The sequence below is a fragment of the Diachasmimorpha longicaudata genome, chromosome 6 (assembly GCF_034640455.1).
Source record: "Diachasmimorpha longicaudata isolate KC_UGA_2023 chromosome 6, iyDiaLong2, whole genome shotgun sequence".
Lineage (NCBI taxonomy): Eukaryota > Metazoa > Arthropoda > Insecta > Hymenoptera > Braconidae > Diachasmimorpha > Diachasmimorpha longicaudata.
The window spans coordinates 4,405,969-4,432,772 of record NC_087230.1 but is presented as its reverse complement, the minus strand read 5'-3'; the positions used below and the strand labels follow the sequence as shown (position 1 = coordinate 4,432,772).

Here is a 26,804-nt window from a genome sequence, read left to right as displayed (position 1 = left end):
TGCGAGGCGAATGGTAATAATGTATTGAAATAGAGGAATATTCATCAAATAAATGGGTAACGAGAAATCTCCTCTGGCATATGCCCCAGCACTCTTGTGTTTCCCATCCCTTTTAACTTTGAAAATCGATAACTCTTGGTGTATTACATCCCCGGGATTCCGATGATATCCACATTGAAGTGCATATGGCACTGGTGAATGAAAACGTCCACGATACATAACTCAAGCATTTTCGATATTACATCCATCCCGGGAATGAAAAATTCGTGAATATTAAAAAGTAGCGAAAGAAAACTTGTGACATGCATCCTGAAAATTAAAATGTTTTTTCTTTCCTCTCTCCGTCTTTCTCATCCTCTTTCAATATTAAATTCATTCTCAAATGAAATTCACTACCAATAGAGCCTCCAGTAATCTATGGAAAATTTTTCCTGCACTTGATAGCTTCGAGCAAGCCTGTGAATCCTTTTTCACGTGAAAAAAAGAGGGAGAAAATATGTTGGATGAGATCCGGTGCGTCACGCTTTTTATGTATCTCTTCCGAAGAACATTTCGTTGTCACAATTTTTATTATTAAAATTTTAATCTTGGGAATGGGCCGATATCACGGGGTAAATATGAAATTAATTCCATTGAGTTCGTCACACTCCTAGTTATTTCTATTAATTTCATATTTAGCTTAATTAATGTAATTCATTTCATATAATAATTCCAGGACAAATTCACCCTAAAACATGCACATCATTAAAGAATAAATCTGTTAATCACAGAAATAATTGGTTGAAAAATTCTATTAAAAAAAATACAGAAGAAAATTTGAAAACGGGTTCGTATTTTATCGTGAAATAAAAATTGCAAAAAAATATTGGAGACTATCTAGTGCGTTCTAAATTATGTGCAAAAAAATTATTAAACCCAAAAAGTATTGGAAAAGAGAAAACAAAAATACGGAAAATTGTTCCAATAAAAAATGTCTCAGAAAAATGACTAAGAATTGAAAAAAAAATTCTCAGCTTTCAAATAACAGGAAGAGAACAATTTTTGAAAAATGATCTGCCTGTTCTGTAATCTGCCAGTTAAAACAGTATTCAGTACAAATTACGAAACAGTTACGTATTTTTCTAAATTATTGGAGTTTACATTTCGAATGTTTCTCAAAAATTAATTTTTCTGGCTCCCCGACCCGAAAGTGCGGTCTTCCCGGCGCGATTTCGCTCCGGGAACAAGGCCTTTTGTGGCCCGCGTTACCCATATGTTTTTTCTGGCTCCCCGACCCGAAAGTGCGGTCTTCCCGAGGACTGTTGCGAGGACTGTACACAAATGTGACAGGTTCTCTGTTGGAATATAGCCTCAGTTTTCTGAGAATTAATTTTATGATTTTGTTTTACTAACATGCATCACGAACCTGAAAATATTTGATATTAATTGAGTAATTATTTAATGGATTAACGTCATTGTTTCGTTCGACTCTACTTGAATTCCAATGAATTTAAGTTCTAAACGAGAACATTTGGTTAAGTACATGATGCACCTCATGAAGTAGATGATATTCCCATTGTTTGAAGAATGTAAAATGGAATTGAAATTATGTACGCGCATTAATTTAACCAATATCTGCAAGAGAATTTTCAGTCCCTGAACGACGTATAAGATTGTAACAAAGACATATCATAAAGAAAAATGAGAAAAAAAAATATTAGTAAAATTGCCTGACAATTTTACTAATATTTTTTTAGTATTTCTCGATGTGATTGTGATAAGGAGAATAATTAGCAAAATAAATGAAAAAATCATATATATTTATAAATAATCATTTTCTGAATTTCACTTTTTCTGCAGCAATTATAGGAAATTTTTTGAATGCAATTCTCACTTTTCGCCCGCCCCGACCAGCAAAACCTCGGCTTCGCCTCGGTTTTGCAAAAGTCGGGCGGGCTCCCATTGATTGTGTTACCACTTATTAAATATTAAGATATTTATGGTCTACCGCACTTTCGGGTGGGGAGCAAGAAAAATAGTATACGACACACGGCCAGGAAGTCGGATTCACTGGCGTACGTGCTATGCGGGCCTCGGCTTCGCCTCGGCCCTCTATCACGCACGCCAGGAAATCCAACTTTCTGGCCTTGGGTCGTAATATACTATTCAGATGGAATGAATAGTTCTTTGTACGATTAGAATTTCTTTTATTCTGGTGTTTCCATTTCAGATTGGAAAACATTTTTATGTGAGAAAGTTCTAGGAAGTTTAGGGGGGATGTGTATGGACATCAGGTCCAGAGTGTTGTGTCCCTTTAGTCTTTTAGTTTGTTCCTTTAAGTAAACGAAGCAGAGCGGTTATGCCCTTCCAGCGTATAAAATAAAAGAATTAAACGGGATTCACAAGTCTAATCATTTAACCATTATCCCATTTCCAAAATAAATCGATTTGTATGTTTTCCTGAAATTTCACTGGAAAAGTTCGTAACTGTTTCCTAATTTTTACCAAATATTGTTTTGACTCCCAGATTAAGGACCAAGCACGTAATTTTTCTCTCCATGAACCCATTACCCCTCGCCGTCCATTATGTCTTCCAAAAATGTCCGGACCATAAGTCCCAAATAATTCTGAAATCGGTGAATTCTTCAATTGAAACGAGGATACGATGTTTGAACACCACCTCGACGAGTTCTCCCATTATATTCTGGGTAACCTACACGCCCCGAAGCTCTTTTCCTCCCCCAGTAGTGGGAGGAAGAGCCCAGACATACCTTTGCCAGATCTCTATTGGGATTGCGATTGCACTCTGGTTCATATCTAAGTTTGCGAGCGCTTGAAAATAAACTTCCGAGAGGCTGAAGAACTCGCGCCAACCGCCCCCTGTTCATTTTTCTTTGGCTCATAGTTTCCACCCCTCTATTTTATCTTCATCGTAACTGTGCTCTTGCGGACGCCGAGCGATGTACTATAGCTTGGCTATAAAGCTTGGGAAAACTCATCCAAGACGAAGAGCAAGAGGCCATCGTGTCGATGCTTCCGTCAATCTCACGAGGACCTTTCAGTTTTCAATTGAAAAGTTCCATTTATTAGGATTCCATTTATGGGAGATTTTCAGCGAAGGACTAGGGATATCTCGAAAATTTTTTTGTGCAGCAATTATCAAAGTTAATTATTCAGACTGTAAGTGCCTAATTTTTTAAATATTTTTTACTTTGTGGAGGATTTTTTAAAATTCTTCTTTTCATGAAAACGATGTTTTATTTCGTTTCATTCTATTGTTGAATTCAAACATATTGGCTATGGGGTATATATATAAATGAATATAAAATGCAGTGGATTTAACTTTAACTTTTTCTTTATTCGAAATGGAACTAGGGAGAAACGTCTGTTCTCTACGAATCTCTAGACGAGATTAAAAAGTGATGACAAAGTCTAAAAGAATATTCGTCACCTAAATGAAAGAACTTTCTGTTCGTTTCCCCTATGAAATTATTGTTTATGGTTATAAACACTCGGCTGTCATTTCTCTTTTAATTAATTCTATAAATTTAACTTAATAATCCAACGAAACAAATACCAAAAAAAATGTTTGACCAATATATTCATTTTTCCAGTCGAAAAATTATGCCGTAAATGACTTAGCAGGAAAATTCAGGGAAAATCCCTTTTGATGAAAAGTAAACTCACAAATAAATAATTCTTTTGAAAATGAATTGCACTATTGAAGCAAATCTACCAAATTTTTATTTGTATATAATTTACGTTGAGTCATCCAACCTCACGCACCCCCACCCCAGACGGACCGAAATTTCAGATAAAAATTACACCTCTAAGGGGTGAAACAAAGGACGAAGGGTAGTTTTATTAGAAAAATTACCCTCCCAAGTCTAATTTTTCCAAGAAAACTTGACCTAAAAAGTGGTTGATTATCATTTCATCCCACGTTTCGCCCTCTAAGGGTCTAATTTTTCCCCAAAATTTCTTCTCGTGCACATTATTCGTTAAATTTCTCTTCGTATCCGATGACGTCTAAAAAATAATTTACCAATTTTTTTTTCTAACGACTTTCGTCGACTTCTCTCCGGGCAGATAAATAAAAGAATATTCTCCAGTTCCTTCCGACCATTTTCTCAAAGAAAATCACTTCCTCTGTTTCAGATACTGTGTTACATTCACCGTGACCAAGGCATCAAAAGCATGTGTCAAAGAATCCGGTCTCTCCGAGTTATCGGAAGGTAAGGCTAAGAACAATGGCCGAGGAAAAAGAAAGCCCGAAGCCAGATAAAACCGTAGAATAGCGGAGATGGAGCAAGATGTAGGAGCATGAAATGCCGTTATCAAATGTTAGCTATCGGTCTCGTCATCGTTTCTCGTTTGAGAGCCCCAGCCCTCACCCATTGACATTACTTTTCTTTTTCATCCCCTTATCGCTTCGCTCGCCAATCGGAAAAATCGGTGCTTCTCTCCCCCCGCCCCCTACAATCGATGATGCCAGTAAAAAAAAGCTGAAATTTACGATATTAAATGGAGATGGACGTATGGTACCGCGGATCGAATTAATCTAAATAAACGAGAGCAATTTGCATCGAGTGGAGTTACTGCACTGGAGATCCGGCGTTACGAAATTGGCGGAAACCGGGTTGAATTTAGCTTGACTGAGTGGTAGGATATACGACCCTACCGAGCTTGGTAGTCCTCGTTCCATACATATGCATAGGGTTCTAACGTTCTCATTTGTGTTACTAAACGTAAGTAGATACCGAGGCATCAGCGTCAAATCGACTATAAATGAATCTTCAACGAGGAGATAAATTGTTTATGAAAAATTGTTGTTTAGTTTGGTAGAAAATAATTGTTTCTAGGCAACTTGTAGGAGAATCTAAAAGTAAAATGTCAATGAACAATACGATCGAGTCACTTCACCTTAAAAGGGAATATATTTTCGCCCTTTATTTACACTTGATGACGATTTTTTAACAGTTGTAAAGAAAAAATTATAAAATGGAACGTGAACGGAGTTAAAATTACGGAACATGGGGATGAAGACGTGATTTAATTGTTCGACTATATGAAAAATACACGAGTAAAGAGTCGATGCTCTGGAACGTTGATATTTTCAAGAAAGTTAAATTTAAATAAAATTAAAATTTTGATTCGTTAAGAAAAATAGAGGAACATTTCCATTCGTTTGTTTATTGTAGAGGTGGGGCAGATGATGGTTGGAGGGTGGAAGAGGAAGGGACGTTACAAGTTTGGAACGTGTCTGAACTGTCAGAGTCATCATCATAAAGTCATAAATGATCCGGGCTCTAGAGTAATTGAATATTTAGAGAAAACGAAAAAGGGGAATGAAATTCGGGAATATTCCGAAGATTGAGTTTTTATTGTAATAAACTTTTCGAAGTGAAATGGAGGGAATATTTTAAAATGGCTGATTATCCGAAAATCCCCGATAAACAGCGAAAATTTCGAAGAAATACGATGAGACACTATTGGATTATGGATAGGAATTTACTAAATAATATCAAACCATTTGTCTATAAACTTTAATTTAAGGTATATTTTTCTTCTGTGATGACTCCAGAATAACTAACCCTTAGTGACCAAAGTTTTCAGACTCTGGACCCATTCAACAAAAGGCCCTTGTTCACTCATTTCTTTCTTTTCCTTCTCTGTTTCTGTTTATTAAAACTATAAAATAATATAAAAAACGATTCAACTATTAACTTTAATCATTTATTATCGCACACAGAAGGTATATCTTTCTCGTAAGGTATATGTCTCCACCTCAACTGACTCTCAGTGACCAAAGATTTGTCACCCCAGACCCATTTGACAAAAGGCCCTTGTTCATTCATTCCTTCCTGTTTCTTCTCTGGTTCCATTTATTAAAAACATTCTAAACATTTCGGTATCGTTTGGAGAAAAACTATAAAAATTATAACACATTGAGATGGACTGAAAAACATCTATAGACAGATGATTCATTTTTGTCCACACATACCATGCACTCTCAACATCCCACAGACACCCGACCCAACTTTCTAGCAGAATTTTAAAAAACGTAGGATTTTATTAAATTTTTTCGTACGAGGTATCACAACATCCCTCGAATGCTCTCGTATCTCCAGTCTTTACTTCTATTTTTTATCACCTCCAGCTCCAGCTCGGGCTGTAATTCGTCAGTTCGTCTCATCTCAAAACAATTTGAACAACTGTTCTCGTACAACCACGATCGTTCGATCCTAACGACCGTCACAAACCGATTTCATCGCGAGTCCATCTCCATCGAGTTTCAAGACGACTTGTTCTAATGAGATTTTTTTCTTATCATCCCACCAGGTTCGAGAGTGTGTGTGCGCTGTCAGACCCAGGCGTTGCGTCGCGTACTCGACTGGCGATGCGAAGGTGACGGTGGTACCGAGGCAATGATTACCAGATGGAGCGTACTTTCTACCCCCCACTGTCATGGAAAATGGCTTCGCACTAAAAAAACCGGACCCGAGTGTGATGCCTCATTGTGCCAGCCCAAGCCACATTTCATCTTTGTCTGAGGTGCACTCCATTCCTCCCATTCATTTTTATTCACCACCGGTGTCATTATTCTCAAAAAATACGAGAGTTTAATGATACTCTGATCATAATGGAGAATCGATAATTGGCGAACTGTGTCAGAGGCGATAAAAATTTTGTTAATCGAAAAATTGTCCTCATAATTATTCGTGTTTTGGAGAAAGGAAGAAAATGAAGTTGTTTGGTTGAGTGTGGAGAGAAATTTTCGAGAAAAAATACAGAACCATTCACCTAATGTCGAATGAGAAAGCCTTTTCCAGGGATTTTACTCATTTTCAGTGAATTTTTCTCTCCGGGAAGGAGTTTGTCGAATGCTTTGATCTAGAAATACAAATCGTCCAGACTATTTCTTACTAAATGACATTAACACGTTTAAATTGAGATGAGAAATGATTTACTAACATTCTATGAATAGTATTTTTAAATATGTGTGAGCGTTTTTTTAGTCACATAAAGATTGGCGAACGGTACCAATTTATGCAAATTAATCGGTTAATTTAGAGATTGGCTTGATAATGGTTCATCTTTCGAAGGAAAAATGAACTTTTTAATTAAAAAAAATAATCTAACGCTTTGTTCTATAAATAGAAATTCTCCCCAACATTTTTAAATAACTGAGATCATCATTTTGAAATCGAAATAACGAATGATTTATTCCGTTTAACTAAATAATATTTTTTAAACTAAATAAATGTTGTTTATTCCAATGAAGAGTAGTCTGAATGGAAATCCTTCTAAATTAATAAATTCATAATTTTCCAATTAAAAATCTTCAGTGAAAAAAAATCTACTAGGTTTATTCGATTTAGACTCATCATTTCTCCAATCGAATCATTAAAATAACCCAATCCTTGATATTTTAATAAAATTCTGTCGGGAAGTGATGAAATGAGATAAGTGAACTACCCCCAAATCTTGTTTTTCCATGAATATCTCGAAAAATACCAGAATTTGGAAAATTTTCGTAACTACCTTTTTTGTTGGGAAGAAGAACATCTACAAAAAAGGTTCTACAAAAATTTTTCCCCCCCTTCTAGATTTTGAGATATTCACCTAAAACCGAGGCCAATCCAGTTAACCTTTCTCGTTTTACCACTTCTCTACAGAATAAATTAAAAAATAATTGTAATTAATTTGAAACGATGTTAAGACGTGAAGACATATTAAAGCATTAATAATAACACGTATATTTGTAAGTTATTTTATAAATTGAGTCCACATATCAAAGAATGTATTTTTTAGCCAATAAGCAATAAAGTCATACATGTGGTAAATTTATGAATTTTCACAACCACCTCGTGCATCTCCACCCCCCCTCACCCCTCCCCCTCCCTATATTCTCTATTGGAATCACTCATTTCTGGTTGTGACGTCCTTTCTTTGCTCGTTGAAGCGTTTTAGTTTTAATTGCCAACTTCCTGTACAGATCCGTTGCGCGTAATGGTTTCCGTCGAGCTTAAAAGCCCCAACCAACATTTAACTTTGGCAGCCCGATTTCAGGGAGCAACCCAGTAATACGTCTTTATGCCGATGTTACCGGCAACCGCGGCTTTGTATCAATAGTTGCGTACCAGTGAATGGATTCCTTTGAGGGTTTCAGGTATTTCGTAAAAGACGTTTGAGGATTTTAGTGAGTGCATGAGGAAAACTTGAAATTCATCTTTGTCATGTGAATTTCAGGAGATTTTTTTTTATTTCATGGTGATAGTGTTGTGGTTGAGAGGGAGAAATATGATTCCCCGGAATTATGATTCGATTATTTGAGGATTTTATTTGATAAGATTTTCTTTTGATAAAGTACTTTGAGAGGGAAATTCGTACGATTAGCAGAGAGTGGGGGAAATGGAGCAACTTTGACCGTTAATAAGTTGGAATCGGTAGAGTGAAATTTGACCATTTTTTTCATGGTGAAAGTCTGATTTTAGACTTTGACATGACGAAAAAATCAATTGATTTCTCTCGGTGGGATCTGACTTATCGACCGTTGAAGATGATCCCCATTTTTTCAAGTCTTATAAACAGTCAAAATTTTTATTGCAGTCCACAATATATTTTTGGCGCTCATGTTTGTGAAGTCTATTGACAATTTGACATTATTGCGAATATTACTTCCCAATGGGATATTCTGGATTAAACAGTCTCATTTTTAAAGTAATTAAAATTGATTATTTTTCAATTCTTAAAACAAAATCTGTATGTAATTAATATTAAAGGTAATACACAAACTAAATTGAAATATTCAATTTCGTAAAAGAACATTTAAAATTAAAAAACCGTAAAGTATGGAAAATGAGTTGAAACCATAAACGTAAAAACTTTTCTGTTAGGAGCACCTGTGAATCGTCGTAAATTATAATTCAGTTATTAACAAGAGGTGAACGTCACACCCTGCACATCGTACCCTAAACGCCAGCCTCGAGGGAGAACTGGTTAACGAGTTTTTATAATGAGTTCGTGATCGGACTGACGGGCTAGCACGAGGATTACAAGTGCGAAACTTGTCATAAAAGAATCATTCAAACACGTGGAGGAGTTTAATTGGTTCGCTGGGATAATTTTTCAATATTGGACGTGCATTTCAATGGCTATGATGAGGATTGAAAATTAATCGAAAAGTGTAATTAAATTTCCTGTATCATTCAGATATTTATGAATTTACTGGTAATTATGATCGTTGCGAGGTCGATGAAGGGCTTCAACGTCGACTGCAGGTACGTTCACTTGGAAAACAATTGCTGGATTTACTAACCATTAATTTTATTACAAGAAGTTATTGATTACGAGTTTTCGGTTAAATTAAACTTTTCCACATAAAAAGCCCAGGAGATAAGACACGAAAAGCCCGAAACACCTCAGGATTCCGGAGTCCGTAAGAAAATCCTTAATCTGCTGCAATTCACGATTCGTTATTGCAAAAAAATAAAATAAATTAACAGAAAAAATAAATAAATAAAATAACTAAAAAAAATGAAAAAATATGTTCGTTCCCGATGTTGTACAAATCTCTGATGATTAATCATACCCGATAGCATCGTGAAGTGAATTTATAAAACACTGTCCAGAGTTATTCGACCGCAGCCCAGTCAAATACAACTGGTGAATGTCCAATGGGCTCCCCGAGAGCCCATCAACTCTTCTCAAATTAAATAACCGACGTATTATTTCAGCATCTGCCTACACTGTTGCTACCAATGTTGTTGGTAACGAATAGCGATGAACAAACAGTTCTGAATGGACTTCCACTGGGTTACAACATTCCTGGCAAATAGCTTTCCCTGGGAAACAATGATCATTGATGGTGGGTTTTGTAGTTGAACAAATTGAATATGTGCTGATGGGTGTAAACGAAATTCAAATGGGAATTCAAGTACCTGGAATTTAAATTCTTCCTCATGCAGTAACATATCTTGTGTGAAATTGCATTTCAAGAATTGATTGGGGAGAGACTATTCAATTACTTGTTTATTCAGATGGAAAATATTCACGTTAAGTCCATAGCTCAGGACCTCAAGGACAAATTTATAAAGAGGGTAAGTAAACTGGGATAATTACATATATTTTCCAAATTAATGAAGGACATGTGGTAAAAATATGTGTCAAACATATTTTATATTTTAGTAACATGAATTGAGTTAATTCAAATTAACTTGTCATATATCTTTCAATATATCAATTTTCGGAGGGATAAATAGACTTTCCCACCTCTCATCGATTTAAGATTAAACGCATCGAGCTGAACCCACCAGTTGGTCATCAATAACAGACCCACAATCTCCATTTTCTCGATAAACAATTTATCATCTTGCAATTTCAATTTTATGACTCCAAGATTTTTTCCTTCGTAGGACTTAACAAATCTATAAATAGAATAAACACGTGATAATAAAAATACCAAATGTAAGTGAATAGACTGTAAAGAGGAAGAGGAGAAGCAGAGGAATGGGCAGGAGTCGACGTAAAACAAAGAAATTATTTATAACATCAAATAAATAAAATGAATTGAATATCCCAGGAATAAAATTCCCCAAATGACATTTACGATTTTTTTGACGGTCACTTTTTATTGAATATTTCTATTTTCTGCAAATGATATTTCGTGTCATTTGGAGGAATTGATGGGTCCATAATAGGTGATTAACAATCGAAGGGAAATCAAATTCAGTTACACCGGTTATTTATGAGTTATTCACTGCAGCGAGAGCATTGTTATCGTAGATGGTCCAGTTGACGTTAAATCACCTGCATAATGCAGTCCCGTTGGGATTATTTTTCCACAACCACAGGGGATTAGATAAAAGAGATTGCATTGTCCCTTAATGACAAAAAAAAAACAGCACCAGGAGAAGCTCTGCAGCCCATTTTGTGCTCATCCCCAGCGTTCTATTATGGTTTCAGTATTTGATTTATTTTTTATGGGATTGAATTCAATGTCTGGGGCTGGAAATCCAATAGCCAGTGCTCTCGTCGCTCTAGTGTTTTTCCTGGGATTTATTCGTGTTTCAATCATGCGGAATTGTATTCTTTTCCGGGCGATTTTGTATCCTGGAAGTACTATGAACCCTCAAACGTCGGCGGGGCTAGGCATTTTTCTTGGGGTTATTGAAGGCCCGGATTTTTCCAACAGCAGAAAGAAAAGGACATTTTCTCAAGGTGAGTTGTGATATTCGGGCTTTCAATCAAAGCATCATTATTCCGAATCGAATTCTTCGGGATTTTTATCAAATAAAAATTGAAGTATGTTTAGCTGAATTGATTGTCTCTTTCTTGAAATCATTAACCGAAAATTTCTACACAGAAAGAAATTTTGGATAAAAATTAGACCTCTAGAGGGTGAACCATAGGACGAAATGACAATCAACCACTTTTTAGGTGAAGTTTTGTTGGAAAAAATTAGACTTAGGAGGGTATTTTTTTATAAAACTACCCTTCGTCCTTTGTTTCGCCCCCTGAAGGTCTAATTTTTACCTGAAATTTCTTTCTGTGTAGTTTTTTTTCCATTTTCTGATGGATTGAAAATTCTTCCTATTGGAAAAGGGTTATTTGAAATAATAATTCTGTAAATAATTGTAATTATATCTATACTTTATTATTTAACTCAAATAATTGTGCTCGGAAGAGAACGAGATTGATTTTTACTTTTTATTTATTTATTTCATGAAAAATCCAACGCTTCCAATCACAAAAAGTCTAAAATTATAGACGTTTAAGGAAATATAAATAAATGTCAGTTATTTTTCCACAAATGTAGGAATTAATCGAGTAATCAAAATTAAGGGATAATCAAGTGATATTTATTTAGCCAAATTAACCAAAGTTTAAAGAAAAAAGCAGTTAAATAATGCTCAGATTATCAAATCAAACGCAATATGAATTCACCATGGAACACCACTCACCCAGTCGTCATTATTTTTTCATCACTGATTGTGCGTAACTAAAACTCTGCAATTTCAATGTGAATATTGAATTTCTCCCTTATCACTAACGAATGTTCAACAGCCCCAACTAATTGAAAACTCCCTGTTCTCGGGTGAATATTTGGAAAAAAATCCCCTCAGCTCCGACGCACTTCGTTTGAACAGCAACCAGTCAATACTGACATTTTTTGTTGCTTAAAAAATGGATACAATTTCATTATTCGCGTCTGTGTAATTCCACGGGTAAATTGAAAAACCTCTCTGATGATAAAAATCCAACCGATGCAAACAAAGTCACCATCCGCAGGCGTAAATCAATTTCCCAATGAATTTTAAAAATGGCAAAAGTTCCTGACAATCATGTGCCGACGCATTCACACAAATTGCCTTTGGCAACTCTCTCAGAGAGAAATATTCCGAAAAAATGACGTAACTGGTCACATACTCGGCATTAAGAAATTATTTTGCAAACATTTTTACAGAAATCGAGGAGAAAAAATCTGATACGTTGAGTGAATTCTCTGATTTATCACTGAAAAAATAACGAAATTAATTTATTTGAAAATCAGATTTTTTAATGCTCATTTTTATAAAAAAATCCTCTTCATGTGTGAATTGTTCCTCTCCCCATAATTAATTAATAATCACAAATATGAAGACTCGAGGGAAAGCGCGAAATGAACAAATGGACGAGGACATCGTGAAAGCGAGAAAATGAAAAAGACATAAAAGTCTCAAATAAAAGACTTTTTCATCTTGAATTTCCGGGAAAGTATCGTTGTAAAAATTAAGATGGCCAACGGAGTCCCGGGGTCAATAACGGATTATTGGCTTCCTGTATCCAGCATCTCAGAAGCTATCGTGATATCCTGCAGGACACGTGACGGGCCAGCGGGGAAAATTGTAACCGGAGAAAATAGAGGAAAAATAATAGTGTCGTATTACCATTGCTTCATTTTATCACCGGAAATTCTATATCTGATCATTTCCAAAGGAAGAACTACAGCAACGACGGAAACTACTACACATAAAATAATAATAACCATAATAATTGTTGACTGATATAAGAAAAAATAGAAAAAAATCAGATCTTCGTATCTGCACGGAGGGAAAAATTCTTGAAAAATTATAGAAAAGTTAAGCATTTTTCACTAAAGGTTCTACACTTTTTCTTGAACGTTCTACAATTTTTTCAGAAACTCCATTGAAAAAGTGCGTAACTGCCGTAATTTTTACAAATATTATTTTGATTGAAGATTCCAGAACAAACGCGTAATTTTCAAAGAATTTTTCGCTCCGCACGATACGTGAAATTGAATTTTTACTGAGTATATATCTCCCCGTAACCGCACCAGACCATAAAACTTCCCTCCCAACTCGTCATTCTTGTTCACACACCCTCGCATTACACCCCAAACTCACCAGGATATGCTCTTCAGGGATAACAATGAACGATCCTAAATGAGCTTGCTCCACCATGAATAGTTCAACTGAAAATCTCTCGACACAGTATCGCTCCGTGAGGACGCCGTGGGGTACGCGATAATAGGTATATCGTGTCGACAACTCCACCTCCCACAGAGCAACCCCCCGTGCAATTAAGCCATGCGTAAATATTCCGCGAATTGACGTTGAAAAGCGATAAATAGCCATCGGCTATTTTTCCCCCGAAAAATGGCAAATATTTTCCCGACTGTCCATGCATTTTTATACACCAGGAGAATATTCCAAAACACCGGCGACGGGAGAGAGGGTGAGTCGGGGGAGATGACACGTATTTCGTGAATAATAAAAAGAGGAGAATAGACAGGTGTGGGAGCAGAATGCTGCCGTGGAGACAGGGATGTTGGGAGGGTAGTTGGCAATATTCACGGGGCTCGCGGGATCGCTTTAATATCGCGTTGAATGCATCTGCTTGGGCCAATGTATATAAGTACGAAATTACGTGTGAACACTTGTGCTGTGTCGGAAGCATTAGGAAGATTAAAGAATGATTTATTCAGGGGTCAGGGAAATATTCGATGAGTTTTGTATGTTTAGATGCCTCCAGATGTGTGTGGGAATATTTTTGATTTTTATTTGTGAGGAAAATTCAATTTTTTATGTTACAAGTTTGAAATTTTATCGAATTCCTTAAATTAATTCAATGCAATGTGAGTTTGTTGGATTTTTCATGAAATAAATAGATAGAAGGCAAAAATCAATCTCATTCTCTTCTGAGCGTTAATAGTTTAAATTAAAAACATTTTTATTGGTTGGAATTGTGAGAAATGTGAGGTATGCTGTTTAGGTTTGATTTTAAGTATCTAGTTAGTTCCTCTAAGGAATCGGTCCAGAGAGGATGTGTCTTCCAAGCTCAATTATTTGAGTTACGTACCGCAAATTTTGTAATTAATTATAAGTGGATTCGTCAAATTGTGAGTAATTGTGAGTTGATACCGTAAATTTTGTAATTAATTATAAGTGGATTCGTCAAATTTAGTAAACAGTACTATAAAATTTGAAGGTCTACTATTTTTTATTTGAGGTTACATGAAAAATGAATAGGAATCTTTTAAAAATTCCTATCTAGGTCAGCTTGTTTTATTGGACCTTCCTTCATTTTTTACTGTACCACGCAGTAATTTTTCGGTAACTCATTGCGATTGGTTAACAATGAGGCACTTCGTCATATTTTGCTGAAGCAAAATTCATCAGATTTTTAATTTTTGCGGTCGGTACAGAAGTTTTCCTAAGCCGATAAATAAATTTTACTAGGTGGGACAGGATATTTATTCGGGAAATCGTAGATAGAAGCTAAGAGCACTTCGATGTTCCTTTTTTGAAAATATGTAAGAACAAAGGTACTTAGGTTGCCAGATAATAAAGGTTATTTGCTAAGAATCGGTGTCTTCATACTTAGTTGCAATACCGTTGATTACTTGAATAAAATAGGTGAAGCGGTATCCAACACTCATTTCCTGAAATTCCACGCGAAAGAAATATATTGAAAGACAGAAATTAAAAGAAAAATCCACTTAAATCCCCTCTGTAATCATCGAATTACATCAACTGCCCATTGAACGGGTGCGAACGAGTCGCCTCGAATCTCCAGAAAATTATTCCAATTATTCAAATAGTTAAAGACAGTTAAATACCTGGACTCCCGTCCCCGGAGAAATCAAATAAAAAAATTTTTATCGTACGGTAGAAAATTGTGGGTTGATTTAAACGAAAATTGGAATGTAATTACTTAATTGCATAAAAAAGTAGAGAAGAACAAATGTAGTGGGATAAAGGTGGACTGGAGATAGTGTAGAAATTCTCTCTGGAATTCTCCACATTCTCGTTATTCCACCTCGTTCACGACTTGGCCACTGTCCAGGGGTAATGCGACGGTAACCTGCGTTAGCAGGAAAGATATTCCCATGTGGGTGTAGGAAACGTTGAGTCGGTGGACTCTCAATTCTCAAGCTCCACTCAACCCCGTCCACCGGTATATTCCACCCCTCGGCAGTAGATCGTCCAGCTGGGAAAGAAATACGGTAATGGCGGAAGACTGTCGCCCATTCCCCCCTCGAATTTTATCGTTAATATATCATCATTTAATATTCAATGAAGAGAATATAATTTCGGTCAATTTTATTATCCCCTGAAATTTATTAAAGATCAATTTTCAAAGGTCGATAATGTTTTAATGGACCGCCTGTCATTAACGATCGGACAATTCGTAACATTTGTAAACAAACGGTGTTGGGATATGGGGAACTAAATAAATGAGAACAGACTGAATAATTATGATACTAAACTTTAATATAACACTTGGACTCTACTAATTAAGAAGGCACTGTACACTACGAAATGTTACAAGAGACTAATAACGAACCCGCTAGTGAGGCCCCGGTTCACCTCTTCTCAGAGAGGGTAATAAATTTCGCACCCCCTGAAACTTTACAGAGAAATTTTGTCTTGACCATGTCTGGTCACCAGATGTGTTTTCGGAAAACCCAACCCTATGAACATTTAGTAAAAATCATCGAATGATCAGCTGTAATTATCATATTGGATGAATCCTGGAATGCGACAAGTTGAAAATACAGTTTAATACTGAGCCTTTGGAAAGGCTCAGTAATAAAAAGTCCCGAAGGAAAGCCCCCCACGACAATTTAGTTGTAAAACATTTTGAAAATGTAACAAGTCTGGAACGAGTGAATTTTGTCTTCGGGGAAAACCGAAAATTCAAGAAACGGTTTAAAAACTCAAAACAAATTGGTTTAATTGAATAATCAACTCAACAAGAAATTGACAACCGCTATTCTGTGTATTAATTAATTAATTACTCAGCGATTATCTTCTGACAAACCTAAACTTTTAAATACATAATACGATCTTCCAGTTCCCTAATCTTCCACGGCTTAGAATTTTCAACTGAGTGGGGTAAACTCACCCAGTTAAATTCAATGAAAGTCACTTCCCCAGTGAGGATTGAATCTCCACTGTTCATCTATGCGCATGAGACATTCATAATGAAACCACGGGATTTATCACAAAGCGGGGACTAAGTCGCTGATGGCTATGAAAGCGCCTACAGCCGGATACTAAACCCTATTCGAAGGATACTTCTTGCAACATCCCACCAAGGGAGAGAATTCTCAACGCATTAATTCATCCCCAACCGGAACGAATACACGAGCGTCACTTGACCCATTTTTTCACATTCCCACATTTTATTTTGTAGATTACGGGGTTGCAGTGCTACCCACGGTTAATTAAATATGTAATTCAAGGAGAAACTGTGCAATTCGTCGTTGACATGAAGAAGAGGAAAAATTATTTCTCAGGGAAATTGTCGTGATGGGGAAAATTTTCCAAAAACTCCCCTCAAATTTTCACATAATTTTTTTACTAAATTTGTAATTACGGGTCACATCTAAATGAATTAACAAATTTTTTTAATTATCTAAAGAATGTTTTGTTATATTGAAACAGACAATCGGCTTTTAAAGTTAAATCAGCCCCAGATTTTCGCAACGAAATAAAATATTAATTTTTTTTTAATGCAAATAAACGTAGAAAATATCGTTGTTCTTACAAATAAAATATTTAGAGACAATTTTTGAATTTAAATATCGAGTTAATTAGGGTTTAACTGAATTTTACTTCCGCCTTTCGCATGAACCGCAATAACCTGACGTTCACCCCCCCCCCCCCCCCCGAGACTCAACGATGTATGATCTCTCGGTATTCACACGTCGCCATACGTCACATGATATATTGTCTACGTATGAAACTAACTCTCGTCCCACTGGAAATGACGTTGGACGAACGAAACGAGGGATTACGGATTGAACGAGCACTAAAGCTAACGCGGATTTGCGGTTGAATCATTGGTGTGCGTGTGGGTGAAGCTAGTGAAGGACCAAGCCAACAGAGTGCTTGTCCACCTGCTGAAAGTGAACACTGAACACAAGAGAGCGATAAAGGATTAATTGGCAATTGGTGGGGGTAAATCTCATCGTAGACGGGTATTTTATCGTCTTGTGGGACATTTCGTCTGCGAATTTCTTCTTTCATGGAATGGGATCGTTAAATTAATGTGATTGTCCAATTATTTCGAGTTTATGTCAACTGATGGGGGCAGGGGATTATTCAATCATTGAAGAGTGTGAATTTTATATGACTAAATTAATTTGTGGACCTGAATGGTAAAATTATTGGAAAAATTTCAACGAGGTATTTTGGTTCTTATGTTACTGAATAATATAAATAAATATTTTCCTCGAAATTGGACTTCATCTCCATTCACAGGAAATTGGGAATTTTTTTTAAATGAAAATCTTTGAATATGAGATCTTTGAATTGTTGAAATAGTGAAATAATTCAGATCCACATATCACACGGAGAAACAAATTCTTAAACATTACATTACACAACAATATTCAGTCAAAATTATGGAAAAGTTAAGTCATTTTTTCACTGAACGTTCCACACTTTTTCTTGAACGTTCTGGACTTTTTCTTGAAAGCTCAAGGAAAAAGTGTGTAACTGTTCCGTCATTTGAATATTGTTTTGAACAGCAGATTACGGAACAGGTACGTAGTTTCTAAAGAATTTTCTCCGTGAATCGAATGGAAAAACTGAGTTCTCTCGATAAATTCCGATTCACCAGCATTGAAATAATATATGACCGCGATATTTTATCATTTCTGGGCCATATGGAAGATCCGTCTTAATAAAAAAATGCATGAAAAATTCCTAATCGTAGGTCTATTAATTCAAACTGTCCGCCCTCCCATTATCGACAGCGTTGTGTGATTTATTCGAGTTTTTGTGATGAATTTCTCCTGACCGTAACCTCCCCATGAGTATCCTCATATTTTTAGTGAAACATGGCCGAATATCGGCATAATTAACCACCAAAAAATGAGACGAGTAACGCCAATTAAACGGATACTAGATGTCCATACAAAAATTTCGTTCAGCTTGTGCGAACGGGAAATAGTAGAGTATTCATCCGCGAAAATGGGATGGATTGGTCGCTGAGGGAGCTCGGCAATAAGTCGAGTGTGAAATGTCGTTTAAAGAGACAACTCCGGCCGTTTTACGAGTTAACGAGATACCAGGAAGAATCAACGAGGGCTTCTTAAGGAGCTCGGGTTATTTGCACACTTGTAATTTATGTAATTGTCTGTTTTACAGCTGAGTTTAATTGTTCTGTCGAGTAGTTTCATTTTCACGTGAAGAAGAGGAATTTCAGACGTTTTTATTGTGAATTTTACGGTGGTAATGATTATTTTTGGGAGGTGGCAAGTCATTCAATAATTTCATCTGGTTTAAAGGCAAAGTTCTTCCTCTAAACCAGACATTTATCATCTTGAGAAATTTCTAAGCTTCAAAAATTACTGACATTACCGTCGATTACCGTGAAATTTAATTTCAATCGGTGAAATTTTTGCACAAAGTCCTAAGACTTTGAATTAAGTCGTTCTAATTGAATAAAAAATTAGCGTATGTCCGGGTGTTTTAAAATTGTTTACATAAATTTTGAAGTTCCAAGAAAGTTCAAAACGTCATTTTCAAGTGGGATAATTAATTTTAAAGAATATTTCTCTTCTGAAATACCCGAGAAAAAAAATTTATTGCCTACGAGACTCAATTGTAAACCTCGAGCAATGTCAAATGCCCGAGACTGGTTCACCTATCTGATGGTAAAAATCAGAAAACACTAACTTGTTGCGTCGCCAGTCAACCTCGGTGAGTTGATTCCCACGTGCCCTGCGGATTTCAGCGAATTCATTGGCTTCACCTGCAACAGGAAAAAAAAGTTATTCGATGTAGGTAGAATATTTAAATCTCCGAACATGTTCATCCCAGTGGAATTAATTATAAATTTACACGTATACAAATCCGAATACATGACGCACGAATAAAAACCATCTATTATTTTTTTCCTATGATAATATGGGATGCACTATGAAACCAAAGAAATAAACAATAGCATTATTGGATTATGGACAGGAATTATCTAAACAATATCAAAAACGATTTGACTGTAAACTTTAATTCTTTATTATCGCACGCAGAAGGTATATCTTTCTCCTATGATGTCTCCAGAACAACTAACCCTTAGTGGCCAAAGCTTGCACACTCTGGACCCATTCAACAAAATCATTTCACCTGATGAAAGCTAACAGCGGAGAAAATAAAAGATTCGAACGGAAACATTAAAGTTGAGCAATATCACAGTTCGAATTTACCCCAGGACCTCATTCCCATTCTGCTTTCACCGAGGAAACTCGGCCTACGTTATAGGTGGAGAAAAACAAACTTTCAACCTTCTCTGCTCAAGTATTCATGAATGCTACGACGTATACGTGCAGATTTTCTTGTTTGACGTTAACTAAGGTCGCGAGTGGTGCAGCCGGGGGTGAAACTTCTGCGGTACGTGAAGAAAACTACGGGATTTAAATGGAAAGTGCTGCAAAGGTTAGGGGATAAACGTGTGGAGGAATTGTGTTTGAGATAAAACGGATCGTAATTTTTACTTTCAGCTTTCTTCTGAATGTTAAGTTTTTCTAACGTTCCTCTTTGCTGTACAATTTGATGCAGTTGGAGCCGCTCGGAAAATCGCTTCCATTCTGTTTTATGGATCTTTGCAAGGGAGTAAGGGCTAAAGTTGAAAATAATGGCAAGGGAAGCGATTTTTTTTGCAGGTAAATACTCGGAGTTAATCCAACAAAATTAATTATGTAATTTATCGATGAACTCGTTGATAAGTTCAGGCCTGTCATTCATCCTCATTTTTAAAAATGAACTTGTATTTAAGGGATGATTAATTATTTTGTTGGTAAATTAATTTAATGAACTTTTCAACCGATTCGTTAGTTTGCTTTATTATTGAAAATGTTGAAATGTTTACATAAAATCTATCTACACTGTCGATCTAATACTTAATTGTTAACTTACATGTCTTTAAATATTGACAAATTAGTTCGATATATTTAAAGACGGTTCCATTTGCAAATTTATTGGCTGTACAGGCAGACCTCCTCAGTACAGTTAACATTTAGTTTCTTTTGATTTGACGATTTTGGCAGTACCACAGGGTGTCAAAATCTTAAGATTTTGTTTCTATTAATTTATGGATAGGGATTGTCTTAATAATATAAAAACGATTTAACTATGACTCGCAGATTATGGACCAGATACGTAACTTTTAAAGAATTTTTCTCCCGATCCGATGGTATATTTCCTTCCAGGATTATCGTTGATTATGTTCATCGTTAGAAGTAATCCAATACATTCTGCGTTACAGCTAGAGGTCCCGGGAATTTGTTAGTTTATGAAACTTTCTCTAATTTTAGTCGATCCTCATAAACTAAAACTCGTAAAGCTCAGGGACTCGTTCATAAATTTTCGTTATTCACTTTCACACCGAACACATCTCCCTAAATTACTGAATACTCAGTGTATAACTATATCATCAAAAAGCGTGTATTTTGCTGTACCCTCCTCCATCCCGTTAACCATGAATGTTAGCTGAAGATGAGAATGCGGTGAGTTGAAACAGTATGGGCGTTAAAGGTGTGCCTGGTGTTAACACGTGTTTTCACACCTTGTCGACGACGAAACAAATAGTTCGGTAAGATGTAGAGAAGCACCTCCTCCCGGACGCTTACTGCGGAAGATTAATGGGGTTTGTACGGGCGGAAAATGGCGCGTCACAACCGCGGAAAAGCCCCGGGTGGCGAAGATACTGAGAATTGTCCAGAAAATAAAAGGGTTTTTCAAAGGTGAATAATGTGGATATAAAAGTGGTGTAGTTACTGTCGAGTGAGGTGCGTCGGTTGCAGGAGGAAATTTCACGCTCTCGGCTTGTTACAATGAGTGCAACCGGGTCCATGACGCATTTAAACTCAAATCGAACGTGTTTTACTATTTTTTTTTTCACTCCAATAATATCTTTATTGAGATATTTTTTATGAGATTTTTTTATTGACACTTTGACGAATCTACGAATTTATTTGTACGGAAATTCCTTTTTTATGGGGCATGATAATTCATTTATGTTGAGGGAATTCCTGTTAACCGGTGAATAATTATTTTATATTTTATTTTTAATATTTTTGAGCTCCATTCATTTAATTTTGTAACGATACAACAGGACGATCTACATGTGTTCAATTCTCAGATCAGTTTTTGAGGAATATCTCGGAGCCTATGGGAGATGGGGAAAATTTTATAGATATAGTTTTTGTAGATCTTAACTGTCTGCGTAGAAAAGCTCATATGAAAAATTTTGCTATCTGCCTCAGATTCCGCGATATTCATTAAAAAGTAGGGAGTAACCAATGTGACGGTCAACTCTTGAGAATTGACATGTCCGTATCACTTTAATTGAAAAAAATCCTTGTGTACAAGCGATAATTTATGTAAAAATGTCGTCCCCCATGAATTATGAAGTAACCGTGAAAATCCAAGGGAAAAAACCCAGCTACAGGCTTATAATCTAACCAGCGCGCTGCGAATCCAAATGACAGCTTCCGAACGGTCGACGATGTGGGAGAAAACGCATGAGAAAAAAATTGAGATTTGAAAAACGACAGGCGTTTTCGCTTCGATGGCTGCCTCCCAGATGAATAATGCATTGTGAATTCGCGGACGATTCCACCAGCGAAGTGAGGTAGAGAGTTTATATCCCTCGTGTGCTAGAGCCCCAGAGGTTTTTTTACCATCTTTTTGTCTTAACCTTTTCTTATTTTCTCCTTTATTTTTTTACTGAAGAGCACAAACGGTTATGCGGAATCTCATGGGGTGAGGAATGGAAGTAAGAAATAGGAGAAACTATTTTCTCTTATTTCATTCCAATTTCTCCTGGCTATTCTTTTCCCATCTTTCGTCCGGGTTTTCATTCTCCTATATTGTTGCTGTGATTTATTAATTTCAAAAGGCATGAGTGATCGGTTACATCTGAGATAAATCGCCTGGAATTGGAGGGTTGAATTATTTTCCAGTTTATTGAACAAGTTAGAGAAAAATTCTTCGGCTCTAATCGATTAACTCTGATTCAACAAATTAATCGATTATAAATTATACGTTCCATATATTGTTCAGTATTTGGTATTTCAAGTTGATTAAAGGATCTAGTTTATTTACCCTGAAATTGCAATGAATTTTACGTTAAAAAGTTTGTAAATTCGTGCCATAAAATTGTGGAATTAGTTTTCACTTCGCTGTGCACACGTCCGAGATAACAATTAATTGTGTAGAGTTTATTTATTCAGTACACTCCATGGATTGGTGCTGTGGACGACGTAATGAGGAGTCCACTCGAATTTAGTTTCGAATTGGGGATAATTCACACAGTATTTAATTTTTTTTTCGTGAATAAAATAACGGGAGAACGTTAAGTGTGGACGTCACAGCTATACATTTTATTTCTATTTTTCCTATGGCATTACTGATTATCAATTTAATAAATAAATGAGTGAATGAACTGTCAGAGCCCGTCAAATGCTGAATAAGATTTTTTTTATAATGAAAATTTCGTTTTTTTTGGCTCTCTGTAATTTATTTATCGAAAATAAAAAATCACATTCTCATTACGACATTATTGACGTTATTTGTAATGACCTTTTGTGATTTATCGTCAGAAATTTTATTGTCTCCAATTAAAGAAGCATTTTTCAGTATTTTAGGGATTATTTAAAATTTTATAAAAGACTTCATTATATCACATATTCCGGCGGTGACTAAAATCGATAAATTCGATAAATCGATAAAACCGGTGAACTGGAATTTTCCCCTAATAAAGACACCTTCTTTTCCCCCCGCATGTAGGCCTAGGGCGGGCTTTGAATTCCTCGGGATTTGGCGCCTGACAAGGCCGTCATTCTCTAAATAACCGCCAGGATCGCAATGCCCAAAATATTTTCTCCACACGAAACATGACTCTAGAGGTTTCAAGATCAATCGCCACAGGGCTGAAAGCATACTTACCTGGCGCAGAGGCTACCGTGATCATGAAGGCGGTTCCTCCAGGGCGAGGCTCTTCCATTGCACATCGGTCGAGCTGACCCTTGCGAATATCCCTAATGTGGATATCTCGGGCGTATAATTTTTGGTAGTCGGGACTGCGTTCGCGCTATCCCGGAATAAATTATTATAAACATAATATCTTATATCATCCCTTCAACCCTTCTTCAAACAAAAATTGCTATTTGAACATAAACATTGTTTCCAACGGAATCAACAAACTCCAATGAACAAAGTTCCATAGGCCTCTATTGTTGATAAGTTAATTACTCACACAAACTGTTAATGTTTATTAGGAAACTGCTTATGTAGAATTATTTCAGTTAAATAAAACAATAAATGATATTTTAGATTCACGAAACTTGACATTTTTTCATCTTTTCGTTTAGTATTATTATTTAAAATCTAATGCGTTAATATTAGGACGGATGTAGGTATATGGACACAATCCTTAGTGCCCTGGAGGACGAAAAAATAACTTACAAATCATAAATAAATGCCGCGAGTATGAATAATGCCAGCGCCAGACTCAATCATTCATTTTCAACACATTCAAATCCCGCGCGGGATTACTCTGATAAATATGGCTGTAAATACGTTATGAGCGATAATATTTACCGAAAGAATCGATGCGAAATGAAAGCATCCTTGCTTGCACTGTTTGCCATTTCGCAGTTCGAGTGAAATATTTTTTAATTTTAATATTTCAATTACGATTTTCCGGTATTATTCCATGCCGTGGATGTTGCGAGATTTATACAGTGATTGCCAAAGTGCTGGGCAAAATATATTTGATAAATTTAAAAGATCAATGTTTGTGTTATTGCACTCGTGATATTACGAACACAGTTCAACATTTGAAATATCGATAATAAAATCTTTCTAAATATTCAACTCTCGTCAGTAATAACTACCCTTTAAAGGTAGCAAAAAATGCTGAGAAAAATGAGGACCCAAAGTGGCTGATTGGATGAGCATAACCTCGAAGGATTGGATTTATCAATATAAGGAAGAGATTATCTAGGATTTGTCTAGGACAGGGAGTACGGGTAAAAGTCCCAAATTAGGGGTTCGGGGATTTTCGCCCATTATTGGATTAGCAACAATGCGGTTGTGGAAATGTGTTGAGGAGTGTTTTTATGAGAATTGTAGTGTAATGAAACGATTTGAAGGGATTATGGAAATGGAAAAAATTGTAGAGGGTTGAGGGTTCTTAGGAATGGCTGGTAATAGGGTCAACAGATGGTGGGCAATTTATTTTTTAAGTACCAATTAAATATCCTAAAATAGTGGGAGAACAACAAATTAGTCAGGAGTTACTAAGGAATTATTCCATTTAAATCTATTAATCCAACTGATAATTAACCTCCCTTCGGATTAATATGTTACGCCACCCTTATATAACCTCAGAATTGATCTCATTACAATTAAGAGTAACTACTCGGATGAAATGAAAATTTCTAAGCTAGAAGCAACTATTATGTTTATAATAATTTATTCCGGGATAGCGCGAACGCAGTCCCGACTACCAAAAATTATACGCCCGAGATATCCACATTAGGGATATTCGCAAGGGTCAGCTCGACCGATGTGCAATGGAAGAGCCTCGCCCTGGAGGAACCGCCTTCATGATCACGGTAGCCTCTGCGCCAGGTAAGTATGCTTTTCGCTCGTTCCAGCTCCATCTTATCACCTTCCTGATAAAGTTCAGCATGCGAGAAGAAAAGTGTCGAGTGGCGACGCATAACGTGCGTTTGTGGCGCTACATCATCCCGTCGTCGGTGGTGATGACGAAACACCCCAAACATTTAGGAAATTTCGTATACCCTAGACACATTCTCGAAAACATGACATCAAACCCCAGGAGAATGTGTGCATTGACCTCTTGACATAGTTCATTTTTTTAATAATTATATTTAATAAAAAACATATTGCAAATTTAATACCATTTTTTCATATGTTGATATCTCTCGGCATGTCAATAAATTATAATCTCCCGTAATCACTGAAATTAAATTCGCTAATCCATAAATTTTATCTCTTCACGAAAAATGTTAATTAAAAATTATGGTTGGCATAAAAACCAATTAAGGTATCTCATCATTCTATTTAATGAAAATATTTCTTCTCATATTATTAAATGACTTTTTCAAAAAATTATTTGCGAATCATTAATTCATTTATCAATTAATATATATTATAGATCTATTTACCCCCAACAAAATTAAACCTAATTAAATATTTTCATCCGAAAGAAGTCGCGTCTCAATTTGACAAACATGTTGAATTATTTAATTGAAATAAAATTGCGAATTATATCTGCCAACTGTAATTTCACCGAGAAACCTGTACTAATTTCAATGAAAAACCCGAGATATTTATGAATAAACTTTAATGACCCCTGATCCTCATGCAACATAACACAAACAGCGTTAATAGTCGAGAACTCTGACGTGTGAAGTGCCCTCCAGTTACATAATCCTCCCCCATAACTACGTAAAATAGTTTGGAGCCCTTGGTGAGTTTCAGAACGATGCTAATTGGACTGCGGATTGGTCTAGAATTTGCCGACTGTTCCTAAGTGCCGTGTCCACGTCATACACCACCCTGAAGCGTGTGCACTCCGGGGTGTTGCACATCGGTGTCCTCGGAGGATTGTTATTACTCCCCAGTTTGTAAACGTCAACTTATTGTTGAATATTAATGATCGTTTGCAGTTGGATAAATTCAAGATGAATTTGTTAATTCACGAGAAAGACAAGAATTTATTATTCGCGATGAGGATTTACGAATTTCCCTTGAAAACTGAAGATTCCTCAGTTTATCTGAACATCCATTATTATAAAACTTTGGGAAGGGCTGAAATTTCATGCTTTTAAATCTTTAAATCGCTCCTAGTATTTTGTAAATTTAGAAATATATTTTGGAAAAGTTTTTGGCTTCGTATTAATTTTCTAGGATTAATGGACAAAGAATTTCCATTTTAGTTCGATTTTTCCCCGAAAAGTCAATTAAAAAAATTTATAAGTAAAAATTGCAGGGACATTTAATGAAAAACACTTCACAATTTTTGGGATATTTTATGTCAATGGGGTTAATGAAAACAGTTATATAATTCACTCACACAGGACTAAACATTCATGAGTAATTCACGGCATAAAGTAATAGTCACTCAGCCATTGCAGTAATCTCAGGATGAAGTTTAATCTTTCACTGATTTCAAATCTGACAGAATCTGTAAACCATTTAATTCCACTCCATTCCGAGTCTCCTGTAATATTCAATGATACTTGAATATTCACGTTTTGTTGATAAAATCTCGTG

The 26,804-nt window shown here is 36.0% G+C and overlaps 1 protein-coding gene and 2 non-coding genes across 5 annotated transcripts in view; 2 read left to right on the top strand and 1 right to left on the bottom strand.

The window, feature by feature from the left end:
• The window catches only part of LOC135163647 (somatomedin-B and thrombospondin type-1 domain-containing protein-like), a 36,663-nt gene extending 28,833 nt beyond the window's left edge, over positions 1–7,830 (top strand). For all 3 annotated transcript variants that reach the window (XM_064123249.1, XM_064123251.1, XM_064123250.1), the window contains 2 exons: positions 4,138–4,214; positions 6,322–7,830. In XM_064123249.1, coding sequence (XP_063979319.1) covers positions 4,138–4,214; positions 6,322–6,533 — 289 coding nt within the window. In that variant the 3' untranslated portion in view covers positions 6,534–7,830. The remainder of the gene's footprint in view (positions 1–4,137; positions 4,215–6,321) is intronic.
• Positions 7,831–23,436: 15,606 nt separating this feature from the next.
• LOC135164161 (U1 spliceosomal RNA) lies at positions 23,437–23,598 on the top strand. Its single transcript, XR_010299244.1, has one exon. It is a non-coding gene; the product is annotated as a U1 spliceosomal RNA (small nuclear RNA).
• Positions 23,599–24,979: 1,381 nt separating this feature from the next.
• On the bottom strand, positions 24,980–25,141 carry LOC135164160 (U1 spliceosomal RNA). The gene has a single exon (XR_010299243.1). It is a non-coding gene; the product is annotated as a U1 spliceosomal RNA (small nuclear RNA).
• Between the last annotated feature and the right edge of the window lie 1,663 nt (positions 25,142–26,804).